This window comes from Dicentrarchus labrax, unplaced genomic scaffold (genome assembly GCF_905237075.1).
Source record: "Dicentrarchus labrax unplaced genomic scaffold, dlabrax2021, whole genome shotgun sequence".
Taxonomy (NCBI): Eukaryota; Metazoa; Chordata; class Actinopteri; family Moronidae; genus Dicentrarchus; species Dicentrarchus labrax.
In genome coordinates, this window is record NW_026136722.1 from 7807459 (window position 1) to 7833773 (window position 26315).

Here is a 26315-nt window from a genome sequence, read left to right on the forward strand (position 1 = left end):
TAACATATGTGCAACAAATTATGTTCGTTTTGTCATAGACACTGGTGTTACAACTGACCTATCTTGCAATGTGGCAAAACTGAAAAATAATTTATCCACCCCTTGATTCAGATCTGCTTGACCCATTACAACCATCATGTTTCATGATAGACTGCTGACAGACAAAGAAATAAACAGAACTGGCACCAAAAACAGGTGTATCTTTTTTCACCATTTTTATTTATAATGCACTTCCGTAACAAAGATTTATATAAACATAATCTTAAAAGTACAAAAGAGGTTATAAACAGTTATCTTTATTCAGTGTGGCAGTTAGCAGCAGCCAAAATTACCTAACAAGAAAAAAACAGATACATCAAGATGATGGTTCCCTTTGTTTGATAACATCACATTTTTAAAAACCTGTTTCTTACAAAGCACTACTTTCTGATTTGGACAAAGAGGTGGAGCAAGAGTTAAGTGCATCTTGAGCTCTGGGATGGTTGAGATAGCGTTTTCAGCAGCAGTGAAAATGCAAAGGCTCCCAAAGGTTATTGGGTAACAAGGCTCAGTGCATCAGAGAGCCCACTGAACTGTAAACACCTTCGTCATGGGCAAAGCCAGGCTGGTCACTGTCAAAACCTGTGGCAAGGGACAGACACAGAGTCCGGCAGACAGAACGGTTTGATTTTTTGGCACAAACACACTTATCTGCAGAATGTCATCATTATCTTTCTGAGGACGACAAACACTAAAGTAAAGTGACGTAGTGCTGAGTCACACAGAACTCACCTTGGTGTCACTGCGGTATGTGAAATCCCTGACTTTGTCCCCATTGGCTAATACATAGAGGGGTGGCGAGGGTACCCCGAACACCTGCAGCCCTCCCAGCACCAGACCGTCAAGGGCTCCATTAAGCCTAACAGGATCACTCACCACCTGAGACTGAAGAAGACATTTTGAAATGTTTCTTTTGTCTAAATCAATCACAAAAAGAGATTGGTAAGCATTTAAACCTAACTGTATCATTCAGTAGAGGACTTTTGAATCAAGTAGTAGTAGTAGTAGTAGTAGTAGTAGTAGTGCAGTAAAATGCAAAACACAGCCTCGTCAGCTTTCCCAATGCAAATATCACTTGTCTCTTCCCTACCTGTCCAGCAATGAAGATAACGTAACAATAATTTCCCATTTCAAAGGTGTCAAGACTGTCTCCGTCATCCCAGAACAAGTCGCCCCGGGCCCAGCCGCCTGCTGACAGTGCCACCGTCAGGAAGAAAGGGTTTCTGCGTGAGGCTATGGTTGTCAAAGCAGGCTCCTTCACAAGAAAAGGCAGGTCGAAGAAAACACGAGAAAATGATGAAATCAAGTGTTTCAGCTTTAAGACGTCGGTCTGGATGTTATGATTGTTATAGTTCAACCCAGCCTGGAACAACATTTGATCGAGTGCATCCATGTCACAGATCATTTTTACTGAAAACTGAGGTTACTGCTGAAATAAAGCAACAATTGTTTTTAGAAAAATACATGTCCAATTAAAAATATCAACTAGAAACTGGGCCTAAATTTTAATAATCAGCAAGGAACTGTACTGAATATCAAACTAAGGCTAAGAGATGTAGTGCACTGATGACAGTAAACTATAATATTTGTTTTAATAGTTACAGTCACTGGTGCGCACTGCTTGTTTATTTTACACCGGCCTCAAACATGATTCAGCTATTTAGAATTGTAAGTAGGTACTTGTTTCACCTGTTTCAATTATGTTTTGCAGGTTTTTCTCATCCTGAAACATTTTATTAATAATTCATCTCTACCACATTTGTCTCCTACTGAACCCAAAATGATAAGCGCTAGGCTCAGCAAAATGAGCTGCATATTGACACCCACCTGCTGGGGGATAATGTGTCCCTCCCTCACATGGACGTTGATGGTGTCTAGAGGGGCCGGCAGGAGCAGGTACTGACCTTTACTGTAGAAAGGCTGACCCTGGAGGGCAAAACACAGATCACCATGTAGATACTTTAGACATGTGTTATCACTGAAAGCCTCAAACATGGTGGCCTTTAACAGTAAACAAACAAAAATGGATTGAACTTTTGGCTTAAGGCTCCTATGTGCGAGTGGTATTGTGAGACTGTGATACAGGGTCGCGCGACTCACATTGTGCAGGCTGTACCAGGTGCCAGGGGGCAGGTAAGCAGCCAGCTCGACTGCCCCTTGCTCTAAGACTGGGCTTATGAGAAGTGAACTCCCCCACAGAAACTGTCGGTCTATGGTCTGACTGTTAGGGTCAGTAGGAAACCTGAGCGGGATAGAAAAAAGATAATTTTATAGAACGCGAAAGATATCGTCTTAATCATTTAATCTACGTAATATAATAGAGGATAGAGAAGAAAGGACATACTCCACGAAGAGAGGCCTGGCCACAGTGTCAGCAGTGGCGTGTACATGATGGAAAAGTGTGTAGAGGAACGGGAGAAGGGAGTAACGAAGGTTCAATACACTTCGCATGGCTGCCTGGGCCTTTTGCCCAAATACATAGGGCTCTTGAGGCTGTGGGACACAGACACACAGAAACACAGACAATGAGAAGATATAGAGTTACCTCTATTCATAATACATGAAACAGATGGACTGCTCTAGACGCAGTGGAAAAAACATACAGGGCAGACCCTTGCGTCATTAACAAAAAAAAAACAAAAAAAAAAAAAAAAACATCGTCTCTGTCTTACAGCGTTTGGCTTGTCATTGTGGTTTCTCATAAATGGGTAGAAGGCCCCAAGCTGCATCCATCGCACACACAACTCCTCGGTGGTGTTGCCTCCAAAGCCACAGATGTCCGCCCCCACAAGGGGCACGCCGAACAGGCTGAACTGCAGCACCGCTGTGGGGGAAAGAGAGGGGTGCAAAAGGTCAATTTGAATCTATCAAATGATCTGTGGTCACTTCAAAAAGATCTTTCTGATGGTTTGGTTGAACATTTTATTCTACCACATACAGAACTTTCAAAAACCCTCAAGTGAGACAATCTCAAGCCAATATCCCACCACTGAAAAACTGTGAAAATGTTTGAACATAATAACAATACCACATCTCCTCACCAGGGATGGAGTATCGCAACTGCTCCCAGTCACTCCTGACGTCCCCTGTCCACACTCCAGAGAAGCGTCCGATGCCAGGGTAGGAGGAGCGAGACAGGACGAAGGGTCTCTTCCCTCGTACCTTCCTAAGAGCACTGAGATTTAAGCAATCCCAGATTTAAAACAGCATAACAACAAAAGAACAACTTCTGTGGTGTCACATTGAGCTCCAGCATAGTGAAATTGGTAGGTTCTCAAAGAAAGTCTGTCTATCATTTTACACACAGTCAACCATGCAAGAGCAATTTTAATTCCCATGAGCTGTACCACTACTTAATACCACTACATACACTATGTTTTGCTCATGCGACACATTGTTGATCCACTTTTAAGCTAAGCTAAGCTTTTAAGCTTAAGCTATATGACTATGTGGTAAAAACATGTATTACTTCTTTGTCAACTGATGTTAAAAGATTTGACTTTGTTTTTGTTACAATGGTGTATTACATAAAATGGCTTTTGCCAACTGCGTCTGATCGCTGCATGGTCTAACCTGTGCGTGGCATAGGCTTCTGTGAGTCCATACATGTTGTGCAGGTTGTAGTGAGTGGACAGCTTCTGCTGAGCCGACATACAAAGAGTTCCTGAGTTCAACTGGCCTCCAACCACTCCTGCTTGTATGACAGTCAGAGAGACACACAGGCTACAACTTTATGCAACACACAGATGGGTGACAAATTAAAGGAAAAACCACAAACCTACTACCCTCCATCCTCCCATAGGCATTCAATTGATTTACATAATCTTCATTCTTTTCAAACCATTCCTTGTGTCCTGTATGAAAGCATCTGATATTTGCCATGTTTCTCCACTCATTCATTCAGGTTTTTCCTTTAATTTGTCCGCCGTCTCTATGTAGCAATGAATTAACTTATGTATTCAAAGTATATACATAACGTACTTTAACAAATAAACTGACTATAAATGTAAAACCAATAATGTTTGCATGTCTTTAAATGGTGCGACACTGATCCAGTACACTTACTGGGGGTGTAGGGTGGGTTCTCAAGATCACTGTCAGGACAGCCCTCCACTGAGCCCTGCACAAAACTGGCTGGTTCATTCATGTCCTGGATGAAGCACGGGAAAAAAACAACAGAGATAAAATGATTCGCTGTGTCATTCTAAGGCACCAACAAACTCAACTAAAAACCATGTTCACATTTCAGAACTGGAAACCTGACATAGCTGATGTCTTAATGTTACTCTTGGTGGCTAAATAACCTGTACGCTGTGTGTGTGTGTGTGTATGTGTGTGTGTGTGTGTGTGTAAATACTCACAATCCACAGACCATCCACAGGAACTTTAGAATGAAAATCTGTGATGCAGTCCTCCCACCAGTGTCTGGTCTCTGGGTTGGTGAAGTCTGGGAAGGCTGTTGAGCCCGGCCAAACCTGGATACACAGTTTGGGAACGTGCATGACATACACACCTAACAATTGTACAGAAAATCATACATCCCTAGCAATAAATGTGTCTAACCTCCCCTATCAGGATGTGTCCTGTTGCATTTTTAATGAAGACGTCTCGTTTCAGTCCATCATCAAAGGGGGGGTAAGTTCCAGGGGGGCTAGTGCTGCTGATCCCAGGGTCCTTAGTCAGAAACCAGGAGAGCATTACTCAAGTCACGTCACAAGTTAAGAAAGGTTTGCCGCCATCTACTGGAGAAACATTGTTAATGAATAACTTCAGCTCACATCACACAATACTGTCACCAATTTGAACAACTGATATATGCGTTGTTCCTTTTTGAATTAAATGCTCAAATATTTACTGCTGGTTAAAATCAGCATTATCAGTTAGTTTTTCTTTTATTGTTAAAGCTGTCACACCAGGATGAGGATGTACTTCATGCCTCTCTCGTGGAACTCCTCCACCATCTCTGGGAGGTCCCCGAATCGCCAGGGGTCAAAGGTGAATACCCTGCGCTTGGCTGCATAGTCCAGATCATTCCACTGCACATCCTGGTGGTGAAAAAAAATCCAAAATTTTCACACATTCATTATGGTCAGATTTGTGCATAATAAATCATGTGGGAAGAATGTGAGCTTTAATTATCACTTCCATTTTATAGAGTTTTGTGAGTACTTCATTTACCATGGGAAACTTTGAATTGTGCATGCGTTGTGCCACATGTCGGGTCGTATTAGTGGTTGTGTAACCCCAGCGACACAGATGGAAGCCCAGCGACCAATAGGGAGGCATCATAGGATAGCCTGGTGATAGATAATGACAACACAGAACACTCTTTTCCAGGTTGCCTCAGGACTAAATATAAATTACACACGGTGGTGTGCTTTTCCATGTTTTCCACTTAAAAAACACACATTTCTCTTGTTGGTATGTGTATATGCCTATTGCTCTTGCTACCTGAGATGTGCTGTTAAATGACATCACGGAAAAGACATACCAATGACCTGAAGGTACTGCCGTATAACACTTTCAGGGTCAGGACCCAAGAAGACGTACAGGTCCAGGATTCCTCCAATAGCCACCAAGGTGAGAGCAGGAGTCGGCTGCAACATCACCTCTACAGAGACATAAACAGATACACATACATAGATATTTAGGAATAAGTTTGTTATATGCTGGAAAAAATAAATCTTTATGAAAAGTGAAGATTAGGAAATGGCAGTGGGATGTTTTGTGTGTCTTATTGTAACGGATAGCCCCGTACCGATTGCATTGCTGTTGAGAAGAAAAACTCCATGTGCCAAGCCGTCCTCCTCCTGTACAATGTAGAATGGGTGGGAGCCGTAGAGGTTAGCATCAGCCTGTAGAGAGAGTGTCAACATGTTTTAAAGGACCAGTGTATAGGATTTAGTTGTATCTAGCTGTGAAGTTGCAGATTGCAACTAACTGAACACCCCTGACATCTATATTTGATGACCTGGGAATGAGACAAGGCTGTGAAGTGTGTAGGTGAAACTATGTTGGCTGTGAAAACTTCTTTCTACAGCCAGTGTTTGTCCATTTTGGGCTACTGTAGAAACATGGCGGCCTCTGTTGATGAGGACCCGCAGCGTCCGTAGATAAAAATGGCTCATTCTAAGGTAACGAAAACACAACGATTCATAAATTCAGCTGATTATACACCAATGAAAATATACCTATGAATATTACATTCCATTTTTGCCCATGGAGCCTCCTGAATGTTACACACTGGACCTTTAATATGCTATAAATTAAAAAGGAGTGGATGATATATATTATAATATACATAATGTTCATCACTGACATGTCTCTACTTACTAAGCATTTTGGCTTGTTGGCCTTTAAGCAATCCAATGACTTCTTGCAACCCCATGTCATTTAAATTGTGAGCAGTTCAATCAGGGAATGATTCTCCTCGGATTTTATTTAAATTTGGTTTCATTTAGGTTTTTGAGACTGGAAGAGGTTAAACTTTTCATCATTTCACAAAGATTAGAGACAGACAGAATACGCTTTTCCCCGTTATACAGCATAACTTGTAAATTATCTGTAAAACCTTCCTTGAGGGGTCCCTACCCTGAGGTTGGGAGCCACTGCAACAGACTCACATGAGGCGCCATGTCTCTGTTCCAGAGAGTGACAGAAGTCCAGTTAAGGTCCAGGAGGAGGGAGGTGTAATGCTCCCCAAGGCCAGACACAAGAGAAGAGGCCAATGAGGTGGACAGCTGCAGGTACTGGTCAGCAAACAGCAGAGGAGCGACCGTGGTGTTCATACTGGACCAAAGGGACACAGAGAACAAACAAACATGCACTACATGATCATCATGACAAAGAAAACTATTACAGGCATAGAAATATACATTATATATGTAAAATCAAAAGAACACACTACAGAAATTGGGACTTTAACACTGTCACAGAAGGAATAGGCACAAGCTAAGCAATGCTAGTAATGATGGACATATACAGACATTACCATGATGCCATCTATATAATGCATCCTATATAAAACTGAATAGAGCTGCTCACATCACTCTTCCATTAGATTTTCGCCGCACTATGAAGCCAAATGGGTCAGACTGGTATTCAGTGGTATACAAGACATCTTGGGTCGGATCAGCTTTGTTCTGAGGAACACCAGCTGGGAGCTTAACTTCATATCGCTGAGATGATGAATCCTTTAACTTAAGAGAAAACACAAGTCAGTTCAGTTTTAAACTTGCTAATGAACAGTGTGTATAGAACAGCATAGGGTCTAATCTCTTGAACTCATCCATATAAATTAATAAAAGTTTTAAATATTGAGTCATTCACACAACTATACACATATAAGCCAGATTCAGAGTGCTACATATACATTTTCCAACAATACTAGAACTTTCACAATCATATCTTCTGACCGTCATTGTCTATAACAACATTAGAAAGCACTGATGAAGACATTTACTTCATAATATTGGAGAAAAGTAAGCAAATTTCATTCCAATTTTTGACTGTACAAAATAATATTTCAGGGTTTTGAGCCATTTCATGGAAAATGAACTCTCTTCATCATCACAGCATGTACAATACAGCAGGGAATGGAAACTTTGTTTTCCCCCTTAACCTTTTTAAATCTACCAACCTTAATGGTCATGGTATATTTTCCTTATTATAGACATGCAAATCTTCAGAAAACTCAAGTGGACCCTGCTGCATTTCCTTCATCATGTCTTTTTAAACATAGTCTTGGATACTCACAGTGAGGTGTAAGCAGCCTGCAGTCTCTTCTATGATTTCTAGATGTAAAGTGGAGATATCTCTGGGGAGATAGGATGGGGTGGCACGAGTCAGGTTGGCAGCACGGCCTCGCGTGGTGGGACTGAAGGGACCCATTTTGTAGCCGGGGTACAAACTGGGGTAGAAGCACCAAGGTAGTCCTGCAGACTTTGGTAGAGGGACGTAGCAGCATCCCCTCTGTTCACACTCCCCCTGGCTGAGAAGCCGGTCCCTGGCACAGTCAAACCGACTCTCAGGGGCCATGGTGCATTTAATGTCTCTGGAAATATCAGTCTTCTGGGAGCTTTCTGGGTGCACTCCACTTGTATCCACTGAATTGTTCTGTGTTTTTGTTGGATTAGTATTAACAAGACTTTCATGTGGTTTGGTTCTATTTTGCTTAGCACAGACTGATCTAACCAGTCTGGTCTCGTGGTTAGATAAATTGTTAATGTATAAGCATGTTGACAAAGCAAAGGCGAGGAGGAGCAAAGCTACAGTAAAGTTAGACAGCAGACCCATAACCTCATCACAGGGCAGAGGTCACTTCAGGTGAGCTCTGCAGGACCCGATTTGTGCTTCGTATGGTGCAAATATTCACTCTCAGAGTGAGTTGTACTTATTACAGAGAGTCATCACGAACATATAGCTAATGGAGACGCATTCACACTCACAGTTATGTTACATTTTGTGGATGTTGAATCATTTGAAGCTCGGTTAGTTGAATAGCTGTTAGCTAAGTTAGCAATAAGCTAAAGAGCAGTTCAGTGTCGGTGCTATTATTTAGCATTCCCCTCATGTGCGAGCAGTGGTAGAAAACCAGTTGTGCTGAATGACAGCGGGACAATAACGAGCTGTCGAGAATGAAATAAGATGCAGGTAGAAGACATATAAGTTATATATATATACTGTCAATGGTCGAAGCAAAGCGCAGACTACCATCCAACTAGGGCAAGCGTACTAGGACAAAAGTGCTCAAAACTCCTTCTGCCGCAGCTTCTCCTTTCTCTTCTACTTTTTGTGTATGAATGAAAACTACACGGGAATTTCTGCTGTATGTTTTAATCAAGGGACGAAAATACATAGGCAAGAACAAAAAATGCCTTTAATGTTATTAAATGGGATGTTTGGTTTTCTGATAGACTAGTGGCCACACTAATTGTCAGATTTTTATTTTTTATATTTAATAAATATGTATCAAATGTTTTTTTTGGTACCAAAATTGTGTAAATTTTATTCCTGAATTATTTCTACTAAAAACGATATACATTGCAGAAATATTATGTGTCATTAAATTAAACTATTTGATAAGGTGAAAATCTTATGACCATACACCAGTTGAATAGAGGAACACACACTGACACATTTCCTGATAGGTTCAACCAATACCAAAACCCCAACCATTACCTTGGGAGACAATTAATTCTGATTCATTCATTCATTTCATTCAGTTTTAGATTAAATCTGTATGAAATCTCAAAATAGGCTTCTGTGATGCAAATGCATGAATCCTGTATTGACTAAGTTGTCTCAATCACAAAACATTGTCTACTACTCCATAATACTTTCAGCTAGAATTAAAATCAAACAGGGACCATTTTTGACAACTTGCTTTGGTTTTCAAGTCATTGTCTAATTTCTAAAGCTACATGGTTTAGAGCCAACATATCTAGATAAACCACTCTGTAAGTCTTCTGAAAAGACACTATCACTTATCACTTAACTGTCATGTAGTTTGTTCAAGGAATGACAACATAAAATTTAATGAACAGTTTATTGAATTTGGTGACATGTTTTACATATATTTATTAACATTCAAAGTATAGCAATAAAAGTACAGGTAGTCCAAGTGGTTTCATTTGTAGTTTCATATTAAGGACAAGCAAGTTTTCATATTCAAAATCATTTTCTATAAATGTGATACTTTACTCAACCTTTTTCTTTTGCTCATCAATATGTATACATATTCTTCTTCAACTGTACAAAATGTGGCTATTTAGCTCTTGATACATTTATTGTTAAAACACAATTTCCATGAACATAGTTGCACTGAATTTCATTACTCTATACATTGTATCCTGGGAAATAAAGGAGTTTAAGAAAATTCAAAATGTAAACTGCAGTCAATCTGAACTGGATCTAAAAACAATGAGAATGTTCATATGTAAACAATATATAGCTTTATTTTTAGTACACTTAACGTATAAGACAGAAACAAATATCAAACTATCTTAACAACTTACATTACAATACTCAAACCATGTGCTTCAAATTGTTTTCTTCTTTTACAAATATATTGCCTACCTGACAAACTTGCAGGCACACAAAAAGGCTTGGGTGTTGTGAATTTATCTCTTCACAATCTGTTCTTGCTCTTGGTAATAAGGCCAATACTAGTCCAATGTTTCTGACATATAGCCACATGAGACAGGATCATTGTTAAAAAAACAACAACTACTCTTTCACCATTATGTTGCAAGCAACAGGGCCTCTGAACGTAAACCCCAGGTAGAACGTAATGTTTTCATTACTATGAGGCACTGAAGGTACATGAAGAGGCAGAATATTGAACTTCTTTTTCTGAGGGCCCTCAAGATATACCACTCCATCTTCAGTCCATCCAGACACACGTTTCAGCATCTTGGCAATCTCAGGCTTTTTCCATGCCTCACCCCTAAACCACTTCATGCGTTTCTCACTGACTGAGAACACCTTTGTGACTCTTTCAAACTTTCTCTTGTGGACAAATTTATCCAATCCATCCCCATTGCCCAGGAAGAAATGTGTGTAAAGCCTTCTCTTCCGCTGAGGAATGTCCTTCATTTTGGTCCAGTAGCCTTTTTCCAGGTGTTCAACTGCTGATTGCATAATCTCATATTTGGTTTCTTTCTCACGCTGTGTGTCATGATCCTCCGGCCAGAACAGCAAGGTAAGCAAGAACAGGGCACTTGGTAGACATTTCCTTTTATCAGTTGGGAACTGATGACAAAGTGCCTGTAGATCTTTCAGAGGAGCTACCTTTTGAGTTTCTGGTGACAGGCAGTTCAGAGAAATGTGGGCCACTATGTAATTGACAATATCCCTTTGGCCAAATTTGGCCTTTATTGGATTACTGGGGTACAGAGAAAGGATGTTCTCTAAAAGAGGCACTGCATCCCTCTGGTCAGTTAGCTTGGAAAGGATGGATGTTACATTACCCCCGCCAAGGTGATAGATGATCATGCGTTTCTGGAAAGAAGTTAGATTGGCTGGGATTGACTGACGTGCATTAGAATAAGCTTCACTGAAGTATTTCCCATACTCTGAAGATTTTTTTGCCAACCATGTTAATGGATGGCTTATCTTCTCCTCGGGACTTTCAGGGGTCTCTTCTTCATCTGCACCAGTGTCTGTCTGGAAGTAGCTGAGGTCTTCTGAAATCCATTCCAAGGCATCTTGCATTGTCTTGTGAAGTTTTTTCAACCGGTCATGAAATGGTTCCCAAGCATCTTCTACTACCACAGGAATGTAGTCTGTTAACATGTACTTCATACACTCTGAATGACCACTGGCTCTGTTTGCAAACACGTCCAATGAAGAGATCAGTTTGAGCAGGCTGCATCCAACTTCAACTTCAGAAAAAAACCCTGAACTGTGAAGGTGTTCCATATCTGCGTCATCGGCTTTCTCACAGTCTTGAAAACACTCAAGGGCTTTTAGTGCAGTCCCCACAGCATCTGCTACATTTTGGGCTGTCTTTGGTACATTGTCTTTGTCAATAGCCTTGCATTTAGCCTGGAACCATTTTCTGTACACCTGCCCTTTTGTGTTGAGTATGTATGAGTTGTTGGGCAGCTGTTTAGCTGCAGTCTCTGCCCAGTATTTTGCCTCTTCAAACTTTTCATAAGTATAATGAAGACGAGCAAGTTGTTGTGCAAAGAATGGATCTTTATGGAAACGCTGGAATGCTTCCTTAAGCAACTCAATTGCTTTGTCTGGGCTTTGCTCGTTTTCAGTTGCTTTGTCTGAGCTTTTCTTTTTTCCACACACATGCTCAATCAGAGGAGAGAAAAAACTATCATATTTGTCACCTTTGCTTATTCTGGATCGCCTTATGAAAAGTGCTCTCAAAAATGACAGATATTCGTCCCTTCCAAATCTGTGCTCAAAAAGCACATTCTCGCAGAGCAAATCCATTGCCAAACTGCTTTGGGTCTGTTGGTTCCCCAAAAGTTGTTGGAGAATTTCCTTTGCAATGAGTGGGTGGATGATTCTGATTGATTCGATGTGCGTCTTGTCATCTCTAAGGTGCAAGAAGACTAGTTTAGCCTGATCGCTGAGTGATTTCTCAAACTCGTGCTGGTGAAACCTTTCCATATGAATAGTTAGAGCAAGCAAAGCTTCACAATGGGACTGAGAGATGAAAGAGTTTTGAACGTAAGTGTTCAGCAGCGCTACATAGTGAATGAGGCGAGTGACAACAGATTGACGGTCAATGCCTTGGAGCAAATGTTTTACAAACTGTTGAACATAATCCTTAGTGAATCCTTCACTCATCAAAACAAATGTCAGGATGAATTGAGGCTCATATCGTTCTTGAAGTGCCTCTCGTTTTCCTGAAAACTTTCTCTTCTCTTCAGCAGACAATTTGTGAGTGACAGACACATTCTGTAATGGAGATTCCTTGCATCTCCTCTCTGGATCATGGGATCGTCTGCAACTCAACAAAATGAAACAAAGAGTTCCATACTGGATTCTTTTGATGTTAATGGCAACCTCTAGTTCATTCCTGAGATCATCTAGATATTCTTTGTCTGAGTCTTCAATGAGGAGCAGCACAGGAAGACACCTCTGTGGATCTTTTTCTTCATATTCTCTTAGTTCAACTGCATGTTGCGCAACAAGAAGAGCTGAGTATGAAGGCTTCACAACTGCACACCTTAAATCTTTCCTGTTGTTCCATATCACTTGTCTTGCCACAGTGCTTCCACCACTTCCTGGGTGATGGTAGATGTTTATGCTATTCACTGGAGTCTGATCTGCGTTCCATTTCAAAGTGTCATTGAGAAGTTTGGAAACATCATGATAGGCATCTCTTTCAATTACTTCTCCAACATACTTGTGCTCAGCAAGCCAGAAATTCAACCAGTTCACTCTCCCACCACGGTAGAACTGCTGTTCAATGTTTGCTTTTTCCTCATTGATGAAGTCTTTGCTTGTTTCATCACAGTGGTCGACAGTCAAAAGTTCTAGAGAATACATCTTTTCCTCTACTTGTGTTTCAAGAAGACATGTCCCTTTCACAAAGACTGGCAAGTGTTTGCTGGCACATGCTTTTATAGGTTGTATTTGCTGTAGAGTTGCATTAATGTGACTCATTTTCATCCCAACAACACTGGAATTCTGAACTGTTTTACTTCCACATGAACCCTCTGCAAAGCTTTGCCACTTCTGGAAGTTTTTCTGTGATTCACAGATGCAAATGATGTCTTCATGGCCTTCCATATCTGTAAAAAACTCATTAAAGGTGTGCAATAGGGGTTTTTCAATTGGTGATGTGACAAGAAAAATCACCTGGAAAGTCCCCTTTGGCAAGATCTGTTTACAGATCAAAGACACAGCTTCCCTTAAGAAAGTCATTTTTGTCTTGATCCAAATCATTTCATCACATGGAGTTTCACTTCCTTTGAAGTCATTGCAGCCATTACAGAAGATCCAGCTAGTTTGCTCGAACAGATGCAGTTGGCTTGTGAATTCTTTGATGGTCATGTCACCAGATATCCTATAGCTCTGCAGAGAATGCATATTCGCTGCATGATGCTGAAGGTACCTGCTGCAAAGACCTGATGTCTTTGAGTCTGGGTCAAAGTCAAAAACACAGAACACGTTCATGTTAAGCAGCCAATCAATGGAACAAAGGTCATCAGGACTGAATTTGTTTGTGACGAGTATGAACCATTTCTCCTTTTCAATGAATTTCTTCCCACTTGTCATTAGCATTTTGAGTTTCCTTCCGAGGTCTTGGCAGAAGTCTGGGGCACTGAGGTACTGACTTTTCTCTGCTTCTTCTCTTTGAGCATCCCGATCTTTGACTCGCTGGTAAAAGTCACTTAGGTCTTTGTCGCTCACCGGCTCCGTTTTTGAACCCACCCTTCGCAGAATCGTTTCTTTCTCAAATTCTACTTTGTTAGTTGACTCTTTGAAGTTTGGCAGACGTACTGCATACACTTTGTTGTTTACAATATTTACTGAAGGCACAATGTCAACCTCTACCACATACCTCTTTTCTGTACTTTCTCGACCTATGACCTCAATGAACCTTGGAGGCCGCACACACTGGCGTACATGCTCCTTGTTAGAGGAGATACTCCTTTCAATGTAGTCTAAAGCATCTACATAAATGTCTTTCTCTTGTACAGGGATACCAATGATCTCACCGTGTACGTGTCCTGCATCCTCCTTGCTGTCCATCACACCAAAGTGTATTGTGCCATTTGTTCTAATATTCATACAGCCTATTGCAAATTTAAGGACCTCTTTGGCAAACTTAGCTTGGAGTCTTGTGCGATCCAATGCAGCAGCTACCGAAAAAGACTTAAATTCATGGCATGGAGTTGTCAGGTTAAAGGCACCTGATTCAGGTTGCAGGACTCTGTGCTTTACATATATAAAATCAATCCCTTCTTGATCAAATGGTCGTGGTCTGCAGTCTTCCTTCGAAGTCGACACAGGAGGCTCCTGAGCAGTTTCTTTCTCCTCTCCATCTTGATCTCTCTCAGACGTCTGTGCCGGAGGACCTTCACTTGTAGGACACTGAACTGATTTCTGATTAATGTTTTTCTGCTCCGATTCAGTTGTTTTGCCACTGGTGGGCCTTTCCTTCTCTTGAGACTTTTGCTTGGAGTTGATGAGCTCATTTCTCTTTTGAATAATCAAATGAGCAGGCCCTGGTTTCATGCAAATTTTTGCTGTCAAAAAGTCCTCATTCAATGTAAGAAGGATATGTCCATCTACTTCTGCATCATAAAGTTTTTCTATGTACGGCTCCTTCACTCCAATAGATCTTAGCCAGGAGCTTACTTGAGATTCAGTCCAATTCTTGGGTGACTGCTCAAGTTCTTCAGCTGTACAGTGAGAAAAGACAGAAAAAGCAATGCATTTGATTATAGATAACAGAATCAGAGGAGGACTATAGTTATATTACACACCTCAGACATATTTGGGATTTGCAAATTTAGAGATGTTTAATAGTAGCACATACTTTAAACAGCATTCACAATCAATTCAGTTTCCATTTTGATTAGATTCACTATCGATACGATTAGTCACATTTCAGTTACAATACCAATTTTGCTTAGATTAGACTAATGCTGTGAATTGTACAGGGAATCCTTGCTTGATTAAAAATATTAATGTTTAGGAATTGACCCTGTATTGTTTACTGGCAACAGTCACAGGTCAGGTGATTTGGGCTCCATTGTAATTAGCAATCCGCCATGACTATGCCTTCATAGTCCCTTTTTATCCCCTCCAACAGGGCAGATATTTCCAGTCACAGATGTCATATTTTCTGACACTGATTTTCTCTCTTAAGTATGTATCAGCCTCTATGCCTTTCGATCTCTGGAGCCCATTTCACTGCACTTCGCAGCCTGGAAAAAGCTACACACATTGGTAGCTTTGTTCATTTGGCCTGCTGCAATTTGGGCGAAACCAGCTTCATCCAAGCCCACAAATCAAATAAATACAAGTAAATAAAGGGTACAATATGGCCATATGGCAATAATAGTGCAATATCCAAAGTGCAGAAGCTGTCATTTTTGTAATTAATGAAGTACTGTAGTCCTGAAGAGATGCAATACCCTGCATATGTTCCAGATCATCAAAACTTAAATTGTTTTTTCAGTGAAAATTAAACTTTGATCTATTCTACACTATTTGTGAATCATATCACAATATCTGTAAAAATAATCGCAATATGATTAGATGGAAAATCTAATTATTAAACCCAATCCCTGATCTCAATACTTTCCACCTTCCTGTTGATGCTTGTGGCACTTGGATGCAAACCTATAATTTCCTAATGAAATCTTCAAAAAAGTCATTAAATAGTAAATCTTTTTTTGTCTCATTGGGGGAGCAGAACAAACTGTAAACACAACATTGACATATTATGATTAAAATTGATACTGTAACTCTTTTAACAAACGTAGAGTTGTGTTTCTGGCACACTCTGCCTGCTGTGACTGGAAATAAGGTTAATGAGAATATCTATCTATCTATCTGACTGCATTTTCTCTTTTTTGAGTTTTGAGTTTGTTGGCCATGAAAAAAAAAATCACAAGAAAGAAAATACTGCATTCTAAATCTTATTAAAGGTAAAAAAAAAAAAAAAAGTATTACAGCAAAATTTTCTTAAAGAAGTCATTGTGCAAATGAAAAAACATTCAAGGCCTATAATCATTTGACTTTTTATATAATAACTTTATATAAAAATATGAAGTTTGTACAACTTTAAAAAGCCATGCAAAGTTTTCTTTAAGAAAAAGTAATTTATGTGTATATATTATTAATATATAATAGCAACAGGATAAGGTAAGTTGATTATTGTTTCTTGCTATACTGTGCCTAGTGTTTCACCATATTATTACGCATATCACATCTCATATGGAGGACCAAATTGAAATTCATAAAAGTGTTTGTATAGCCAAAAACACACAGTGTAATGTTTTAGGCACTTTAAAATCAGAAGGGTATAAACATACATTGCAAGTACTGGAAATAACTCACCCATGATTTTCTTTCTCCTTCATTATCGACTTTGTTGTTCACTTGTTTTCATCTTCCATCTGCAAATAGAAACATTATACAGTTACATTCAGGCCATTGCCTTCTATATAATACCTACCCCACCCACAGCCTGTTCACCCTGCACTGTACTGCGGTCTACACACTACAGCCTGCAGAACAGATTCTTTACTCAGACTTTAAAACTCCTCAACCCCTGCACACAACATAAATAAATGACTCCTCATAAAGGTCTAACCCTGTTCTGGATCGCACACTGCCCTATACATTGCACTGCATCTGTAAAGTTTGCACATTACCAAAACATTACCTTTGCACTAGCCTCATTCTCCAAAGTACTGGGGACGTGTAGGGCGATTTATTTTTGTAGCTATGTACGTGTCTGCAAAAACCCTCATGCTAGCACAACAAATAAAAGAGCGACCATTTGTTCTTACCTTGGAGAAATACAGAGAGAAACCCGGGTTTTCAACGTTTTCTGTTCTTGATTTAGTCTTTGAAACAGTGAAACGAGGGGCTTCCGTGTCTTCACTCGACCGCCGTTTTCTATCGTCTGGACTGCCTACTGCCCGATGCACCCACTGCGCATGCTCAGTTGTTCAAGTTTCGTTTCTAAGTAAATGTGGGTTGTTTATTTAAAGATAAGGACTTTATTGTTGCAAAACGGGGAAGAAGTAACAAGAGGAACCTATTTTAAAGTGACTACAAGCTAGTTCTGTGATTGTATGTATTTTAAAAAGTCCAGTGTGTAAGATTTAGTGGCATCTAGCATCGAGGTAGCAGACTGCAACCAACTGAATAGGCACTAAATATCCATATTTCCCCAATTATAGATCTGTACCCATACAGCACAGTGATATTTAAAAAAAAAAAGGCACATCGGCCACATTAAATGATTTATCATCAATGATCCAAATTCTGAATCAGTCTATACAAAAATATACATACAGTATCTGTGCAGTGAACAGGCTCACTCAGAAATACAACATTGCACAATAAAACTACCCAAGTGTTCAACAACATCCAGACATGTTTCCCACAATAGAGGCCAAATATTTTTGGGACAAACACATTTTCTTTTGGACATGCCACTATAAAGTAAAAAAAGAAAGATTCTCTTTGCTCAGTCCTGCTACAAGATAATGTTCAACAACATTGTTGGTTGTCCGAGTTCCTTGAGGCAGAGACAGATTTGTGGACGGTTCTGTTGGGGAACATGTTAACCCAGGTGAGCAGAAGGCACTTAACTTATGGTGCAACCGCTGCGCCCGGCAGTGGATCCCAGGCACTGCAGGCCTGGTCCTCACCAGCTCACGGTGCAGCAATTGAGTCCCACTTTGTGTCCACTCTCGAAGGCGTTACTCCCTTCTGTGCTGGGTCCACCTGACTCTGGTCCAGTTCGAACTGGTCCACTGTTCAGTGTAGAAGAATCTGGCAGAGTGTGTACCTCAGATGGACTGGATTCTCTTTGTCTGAGAGGATCTGTAGGTGATTCTGAGGCAAATGTGGGGTTCACTGCTTCAATGTGTAAGTCAGTCTGTGGACAGTGCTGGCGCTCCCGGCTGCACTGTCTGAACTGGCAAATGTGAGGATACAGGCTCATCTGGTGATGTACAGGGCACTGACTCTGCAGGGGTTGTGTGAGAGACCTGCACAGGCTGTGAAGAATGTGTAGGTTCCTGGGGTTGTGAGGAGGGTGAGGATGTGTGTGTTGGCAGGTGTTGAGTGCACAGCTCATTTTGTCTCTGTGGTCCAAAATATGTGTACTGGGCTTGTGTTTTTGCAAGCTGCTCTGCAGCGGAGTAATAAGGCAGGAATGGCCTCTCAGATGCACAGGTCCGCATTGCCAGGTAGGTGTGCATTAGGAGGTGGGGGAAGCGGGAGGTGAAGTAGGAGACAAAGTCATCAGGGATGGAGCCCAGAGTCTCCTGTACTTCAGCAGGCAACTCTCGGTAATGGTGTTTCTGTTGGAGGAAGGTCAAGCGTTATGTCAAACAGGAAAGACCAGTTTGTTTTAAACACAAAACATTACGGTAAGTTCCTACCTTGTTTCTCATCGCACGCAGCAGGTCTCTGACTGACCCGCCCTTATAGGAGCGAAATTTCCGCAGATCTACCAAAGAAAGAGAAAAATAAAAGTCCATGTTATCAACCACAGAGTGAATCCATGTTCATTATCCAACAAGGAACCAGTAAACAGGAAATCCTTAAATGATGCAGTTTTTTTTAATTTTAGCTTGTTACTGAAGTATCCAAAGTTGGACTGATCAGTGCAGTTTTGGAAATACTAGAACAAAGAGGTGAGAACAAAACAATATCTGGGGCCAGACGTGTACAGTAAACCATGCATACGCCATCTCCCAAATATTAACCGGCATTTATAAAATAAATGCGTCACCTTATATAGACTCTGGACAAGGCGTACACAGTGTATTGTAGAGACAGCTGTAGGTCATATAAGTGGATAACATCACTAATTGTGTTATTATTTCTGAAGTCTACAAAGCATTCTATAAAATGTCAATCAAAACTTACATTTTTAAACATAGTTTAAATTACTTATGAATGACTGTTTTTTACATTTGAGCGTAATCATGCTTAATGTGGCATAAACAGCCTTATATATCTGAATGTGTATGCATATTTCTGTCTTTGTGTCTACATAAAGATAAGAGTTTTAAGCATCTGGCCCCTGGTGACCTACTCAAAGTGAATGACAATATAGCAAGTACAAGTATTATTAGCTAGTTTTATAAGGGTAACTGTTTTGTAAATGTTGTAAACTTTTGTTATACCTGTATACTCTATTATTAATATACCATGCACATAATCTCACATTTATCAGTCTTTCTGCCATCAAAAACTTTGTCTGGTCAATAAAACAAAAGGTTTAAAGAGAACCAGTTGAGGTTGTGCTACTCAGAGTGTGGCAATGCAGACAGGAAGCAGCAGGCTTACTTAACCACCCACTGCATTATTGTGTTGTGACAGGATTCAGCATTGAGTGCAACACACATGAAAGTATTTCTCCAGCTAGCTCTAAAGTGAAATCCTACCCGAGTCTGATTCTGATTCTGAGTCAATTTGTGTAATGCTATACTATAACAGGCAACACCAGGAGCTTGTATTTGACATGCCAGTCTTATACCTGTCTGCAGTGGCACTGTGATGTGCTCTCTCCAGTCACCCTTGACAACAGCCCTCCCTCCTCTCTCCAGCTGCCTCACGATTGGTCCGTCCAGCGGCTCCTTTTCTATTCTGTCCAGCATCCAGCAAGCAAACACAAAAAACGTCAGTAAATTTCCACTAATATGCCAGGCAGTGTTATTCTCATTCAGAACATAACACACTTAATTTAGAAGTGAATGGGTCCCATTTGCACCAATGAGGGTGCAAGCACAATCCCCTGAGTGTTTGGATATGAACGATAAATCTATTATACAGTACATCTTAGTTCTGTAGGTTCCTATGTGGCTGTAAAGACGTAAACTGATGGTGGTTTTCAAACATCCTACAAGCATTTGGAGGTAACATTGCCATGCATCAGCTCTTCTCACTGCCTAAGGTGTGGTTTGAGTAAGCAGAGGTTTAAACCACATCGGAGGAAGCCAGAATGTGCGATCTTTACAATGAGCAGTTAAATTGTCAAATAAGTAAAAAAAACCAAAGGTTGACCTGAAAGAACTGCAGCTCCTTCTCCAGGCTCCAGAAGAAAGGGTGTTTGAGTACACTCTCAGCTGAAGGCCTCCTGTGGGGCTCCATGCTCAACATCTGCTCTATTAGATCTCTGGCTACAATGTCCCCTGAAAAATGACACAAACATGCTGGTTTTGACTATGTGTTTTTTCACTTAACAAAACTAAATTATTTCTAGAAATTCATACATTTTTGTCATCAAATAACAATCTCCACAGCTGTACTAAACTCTTCTTACAACCAATCACACAATAATCCACACCACCCGCTACCTGCCTGTACTGATCTAGATAACTACCTTATTGTTGTTGTACACTATAGGAAACAGAAGCAAAGGTTTAGTCCTCACCATGTTTGTCTGTTTGCAGATGGTCGAGGCTGTATGTGCCCAGTAGGATGTTTGCTTGCCTCTGCAGAGACTTGCCAAAGGGGTGACTTCCCTGAGATACCACGTAGTAGAACACACAAGCAGCAGAGAAGATATCAACAACGCAGGTCTGCAAGGGACAAGAGAAGAATAAAGGATGGAGGAAGTCAGTGTGGTATATAATAAAAACACATTCACCACCAACAAAATCTGTGTACAGTGGGGGTGTAATGGTATGTATATTCATCGCAAACAGTTTGGTATGTCTCTAATTTAGAGAGAGGTGGAGGATTGGGTTAGGTTGGGTCCTTGTGTGCATTCTGTGTCTGTTCTGCCTGCCGTTAATAAACAAGCACAAACTGCACTTATTCAGGAATTATCAACAGGTCAGAGTCTTATGATGGTGCATTACTGACATTATTTATTTTTGTTGTTAATTTTTTCCTATTGACAATATGCCAGTATGTACATCAACTGTGAAAATGATGGCCAGTGAGCCACAGTTGAATGTTTATATTTTTCTGGAACAAACCCACTCTCAGGAGTTCATTAGATGCCGTTATGTTTCAGTGAACAGCACAAACATGTTCTTTAATTGGCCCATCATTTTGTGTTTCTGTTGTCAATTCTGACACCCAACATATTTAAGCCACCTAGGAGAGCTGCTATGCTACCACTGACTCACCAGGTTGTCCTTGCAGTTCTCACTGAGAACCTCGGGGGCGATCCACCCCTCAGTGCCCGGCACCCCAGACCTTCTACTGAAACTGTAGCAGCCCACTGCCAGCTTCTTACACAAGCCAAAGTCTGAGATCATGGCCTGAAAACTCCTATCCACATCCATGGACGAGGACCCGCAGCGTCCGTAGATAAAAATGTCTCATTCTAAGGTAACGAAAACACAACGATTCATAAATTCAGCTGATTATACACCAATAGAAATATACCTATGAATATTACATTCCATTTTTGCCCATGGAGCCTCCTGAATGTTACACACTGGACCTTTAATTTGCTATAAATTAAAAAGGAGTGGATGATATATATTATAATATACATAATGTTCATCACTGACATGTCTCTACTTACTAAGCATTTTGGCTTGTTGGCCTTTAAGCAATCCAATGACTTCTTGCAACCCCATGTCATTTAAATTGTGAGCAGTTCAATCAGGGAATGATTCTCCTCGGATTTTATTTAAATTTGGTTTCATTTAGGTTTTTGAGACTGGAAGAGGTTAAACTTTTCATCATTTCACAAAGATTAGAGACAGACAGAATACGCTTTTCCCCGTTATACAGCATAACTTGTAAATTATCTGTAAAACCTTCCTTGAGGGGTCCCTACCCTGAGGTTGGGAGCCACTGCAACAGACTCACATGAGGCGCCATGTCTCTGTTCCAGAGAGTGACAGAAGTCCAGTTAAGGTCCAGGAGGAGGGAGGTGTAATGCTCCCCAAGGCCAGACACAAGAGAAGAGGCCAATGAGGTGGACAGCTGCAGGTACTGGTCAGCAAACAGCAGAGGAGCGACCGTGGTGTTCATACTGGACCAAAGGGACACAGAGAACAAACAAACATGCACTACATGATCATCATGACAAAGAAAACTATTACAGGCATAGAAATATACATTATATATGTAAAATCAAAAGAACACACTATAGAAATTGGGACTTTAACACTGTCACAGAAGGAATAGGCACAAGCTAAGCAATGCTAGTAATGATGGACATATACAGACATGACCATTAAGCCATCTATATAATGCATCCTATATAAAACTGAATAGAGCTGCTCACATCACTCTTCCATTAGATTTTCGCCGCACTATGAAGCCAAATGGGTCAGACTGGTATTCAGTGGTATACAAGACATCTTGGGTCGGATCAGCTTTGTTCTGAGGAACACCAGCTGGGAGCTTAACTTCATATCGCTGAGATGATGAATCCTTTAACTTAAGAGAAAACACAAGTCAGTTCAGTTTTATACTTGCTAATGAACAGTGTGTATAGAACAGCATAGGGTCTAATCTCTTGAACTCATCCATATAAATTAATAAAAGTTTTAAATATTGAGTCATTCACACAACTATACACATATAAGCCAGATTCAGAGTGCTACATATACATTTTCCAACAATACTAGAACTTTCACAATCATATCTTCAGACCATCATTGTCTACAACAACATTAGAAAGCACTGATGAAGACATTTACTTCATAATATTGGAGAAAAGTAAGCAAATTTCATTCCAATTTTTGACTGTACAAAATAATATTTCAGGGTTTTGAGCCATTTCATGGAAAATGAACTCTCTTCATCATCACAGCATGTACAATACAGCAGGGAATGGAAACTTTGTTTTCCCCCTTAACCTTTTTAAATCTACCAACCTTAATGGTCATGGTATATTTTCCTTATTATAGACATGCAAATCTTCAGAAAACTCAAGTGGACCCTGCTGCATTTCCTTCATCATGTCTTTTTAAACATAGTCTTGGATACTCACAGTGAGGTGTAAGCAGCCTGCAGTCTCTTCTATGATTTCTAGATGTAAAGTGGAGATATCTCTGGGGAGATAGGATGGGGTGGCACGAGTCAGGTTGGCAGCACGGCCTCGCGTGGTGGGACTGAAGGGACCCATTTTGTAGCCGGTAGTGATGGGTCGGTCGCGAACGATCCGGCTCTAAGAGCCAGCTCTTTGAAGTGAACGACGAGATCTGGATTTTTTTTTACCGTTTTTTCCCCTGTTTTTTCTGTTAAAGCTGCGTGATTGGTCAAGATGTGTGGTGGCGTCTGTGTATCTACACTGAGCAGGAGGGGGGAGGGAGGGTTACAGACACACAGGCACAGTGAGCACATGAACAGGTGGGAGGGAGACCTGTGAGAGAGAGAGAGAACTAGGCGCTACATAGACAGAGACTACACACTGGAAAGGTGAGGAAAATGAGTGAAATGTAGTGAAGTTTGGACACATTTTAATGTGATAGACAGTTCACAGACAGAGTGTAGACTGTGCAAAGTTAAACATTTCATATCGAGCAGATTTTTGTCTAATTGAGATGGGTCTTTGTTTTCGTATTTTATAATTTATTTTTGTAGCACTCTGTTCCATGTTGAGTATATTAAGTATATATTTGCTCATGGTGGTACTGTTGGGTCTCTGTAAATGTCATAAGGAGTTCGGTCTAGACCTGCTCTATTTGAAAAGTGTCATGAGATAACTTCTGTTATGAATTGGCACTATACAAATAAAATTGAATTGAATTGGTAAATGGACCTGTACTTGTATAGCGCCTTTCTAGTCTTCTGACCACTCAAAGTGCTTTTACACTACATGCCACATTCACCCTTTCACACACATTCACACAGTGATGGCAAAGTCCATTGAACAGAAACTAACATTCATACACACTCACACACCAATGCATGGCATCAGGAGCAATTTGGGGTTCAGTATCTTGCTCAAAGATACTTTGACATGTGGCACCAGGAGCCGGGGATTGAACCCACAGCCTTCCGATTAAGGAATGACCCGCTCTGCCTCTGAGCCACAGCCACCCGTTTTTTTTAATAATAAACATTTGATATAATGCATGTATTTGCATTAGATATTCATTTTACACATAATTTGGTAATAAATTAATTTAAGCAACAAAAAATCTGAGGAGCCACTTGGGAGCCGAAAGAGCCGGCTCTTTTTAGTGAGCCGAGCCAAAGGAACCAGTTCTCTAAAAAGAGCCGGAATTCCCATCACTAGTAGCCGGGGTACAAACTGGGGTAGAAGCACCAAGGTGGTCCTGCAGACTTTGGTAGAGGGACGTAGCAGCATCCCCTCTGTTCACACTCCCCCTGGCTGAGAAGCCGGTCCATGGCACAGTCAAACCGACTCTCAGGGGCCATGGTGCATTTAATGTCTCTGGAAATATCAGTCTTCTGGGAGCTTTCTGGGTGCACTCCACTTGTATCCACTGAATTGTTCTGTGTTTTTGTTGGATTAGTTATTAACAAGACTTTCATGTGGTTTGGTTCTATTTTGCTTAGCACAGACTGATCTAACCAGTCTGGTCTCATGGTTAGATACATTGTTAATGTATAAGCATGTTGACAAAGCAAAGGCGAGGAGGAGCAAAGCAACAGTAAAGTTAGACAGCACACCCATAACCTCATCACAGGGCAGAGGTCACTGCAGGTGAGCTCTGCAGGACCCGATTTGTGCTTCGTATGGTGCAAATATTCACTCTCAGAGTGAGTTGTACTTATTACAGAGAGTCATCACGAACATATAGCTAATGGAGACGCATTCACACTCACAGTTATGTTACATTTTGTGGATGTTGAATCATTTGCAGCTCGGTTAGTTGAATAGCTGTTAGCTAAGTTAGCAATAAGCTAACGAGCAGTTCAGTGTCGGTGCTATTATTTAGCATTCCCCTCATGTGCGAGCAGTGGTAGAAAACCAGTTGTGTTCAAGGTAGCTGAGCAATAACAAATAAGATTTCTGCAAGTTGTAATGCGAAATAGGACGAAGAAAAGTCCAGGCTACCATCAAACTATGGCAAGCGTACTGGGACAAAAGTGCTCAAAAACCACTACTGCCGCAGCTGCTGCTCCTCGGTCATTTCAGTCGTAAAACCATTTAAAACACCACAAGTTGCATTTAGCGAAAGGAAATGCATAGGCTAGAACTATGCTATCAAAATCCTTACTGTGATGTTTTGTTGGTGGACAAGTGACCACAATAATGTAGAAAGATTTTCATTATTTGATCATTATCAAATGATTTGTGTGATACCGAATTGTATAATACTTTAATCCTGAATTATCTCTGGTGATGATAATGTTATAATAGAAAAACCACATTGATATTTGCATATACATGTGCAGAAATATTATGTGCAATTACTTAAAAGATAAGTCAAAGACCACACACTGACACATTGTACACATTTTCTGTGTTCAACCAATATCAAAACCACAAACATCAACATGGGTGACATTTTTGGTTCACTCACTTTTAAATATATCAAAATTATGCTATTTTTATATTAATCTGCACTGAAAATGAATTAATCCCATATTAACAAACTTGTGTCAATCACAAAACCTATTAGTCCATAATTCTTTAAACTATAACTAAAATAAAACCTACATGATCAGCTCTAACATATCTAAAGGGCATCACGATGAAGAGATGAATAAACAAAGCTCTTTTGACTATTCCCATGTGTAAACTAAAAAAAAGATAATAAGCACTGCCAAGTATGACCCGTAACCTTTGGAACAACTTTACTGAAAAAATTGAACCATCTGACAATTTCACTTCACTGCAAAGCTGAATTGATCAGTTTTGATGGAATAAGGAATAAATATCTGTGTGTGTGTGTGTGTGTGTATTGTCATGTTGCCCATTGACCTGAAGTTTGTGCATACTGAAATGTCATAAATAATAAAATATTTTTTCAGCAATAAACGACAGTGTGCAGGAGTTCCTCATTGTTGTTGCACCTTCCTCCGATGGACCTGTCACACATTCATATATGCAGATTTATCTTTCTATATGCTTTTCTTGAATTTGCCATTTGATGTGCATATACAAGTATCAAGTTAGGTTCATTTTTTAAGTCTAGGCCTAACAAGGCTGCCATATA

The 26315-nt window shown here is 40.4% G+C and overlaps 3 protein-coding genes across 9 annotated transcripts in view; all 3 read right to left on the reverse strand.

The window, feature by feature from the left end:
* Nucleotides 1-198: 198 nt before the first annotated feature.
* On the reverse strand, nt 199-26310 carry gaa (alpha glucosidase). 2 transcript variants are annotated; one of them, XM_051388903.1, is made up of 20 exons: nt 24830-26310; nt 7795-8337; nt 7084-7238; nt 6663-6828; nt 5798-5894; nt 5531-5650; nt 5218-5336; nt 4953-5084; nt 4603-4713; nt 4401-4514; nt 4105-4189; nt 3613-3730; nt 3081-3214; nt 2712-2863; nt 2384-2532; nt 2140-2281; nt 1867-1965; nt 1130-1294; nt 772-924; nt 199-621 (listed from the first exon to the last, which is right to left on the reverse strand). In XM_051388903.1, exons 2-20 carry the CDS (start codon nt 8332-8334, stop codon nt 556-558), a joined length of 2817 nt encoding a protein of 938 aa, XP_051244863.1. In that variant the 5' UTR covers nt 8335-8337; nt 24830-26310; the 3' UTR covers nt 199-555. The 2 variants fall into 2 exon arrangements, with proteins under 2 accessions (XP_051244863.1, XP_051244862.1); XM_051388902.1 differs by lacking the exon at nt 24830-26310 and having other exon boundaries at nt 7795-9439.
* Nucleotides 9573-26315, reverse strand: part of samd9l (sterile alpha motif domain containing 9 like) — a 24590-nt gene continuing 7847 nt past the window's right edge. The window contains exons 1-3 of one of the 3 annotated variants that reach the window (XM_051388891.1): nt 17037-17171; nt 16582-16640; nt 9573-14915 (exon numbers count right to left, since the gene is read on the reverse strand). In XM_051388891.1, the coding sequence (XP_051244851.1) occupies nt 10267-14915; nt 16582-16585 (4653 nt within the window). In that variant the 5' untranslated portion in view covers nt 16586-16640; nt 17037-17171 and the 3' untranslated portion in view covers nt 9573-10266. Of the gene's footprint in view, nt 14916-16581; nt 16641-17036; nt 17172-26315 lie in introns of those variants that run through there. The other 2 variants (XM_051388890.1, XM_051388892.1) reach the window with 2 other exon arrangements.
* ern1 (endoplasmic reticulum to nucleus signaling 1) overlaps nt 17484-26315 on the reverse strand; it is a 36403-nt gene continuing 27571 nt past the window's right edge. Inside the window, exons 18-22 of one of the 4 annotated variants that reach the window (XR_007882069.1) lie at nt 20645-20792; nt 20275-20402; nt 19748-19857; nt 18645-18712; nt 18483-18563 (exon numbers count right to left, since the gene is read on the reverse strand). Coding sequence is in view for 2 of the 4 variants with exons in the window: in XM_051388899.1 (XP_051244859.1) it covers nt 18132-18563; nt 18645-18712 (500 nt within the window). In the remaining 2 variants the exon portion in view is untranslated. Of the gene's footprint in view, nt 18564-18644; nt 18713-19747; nt 19858-20274; nt 20403-20644; nt 20793-26315 lie in introns of all 4 variants that reach the window. The other 3 variants (XR_007882068.1, XM_051388899.1, XM_051388901.1) reach the window with 3 other exon arrangements.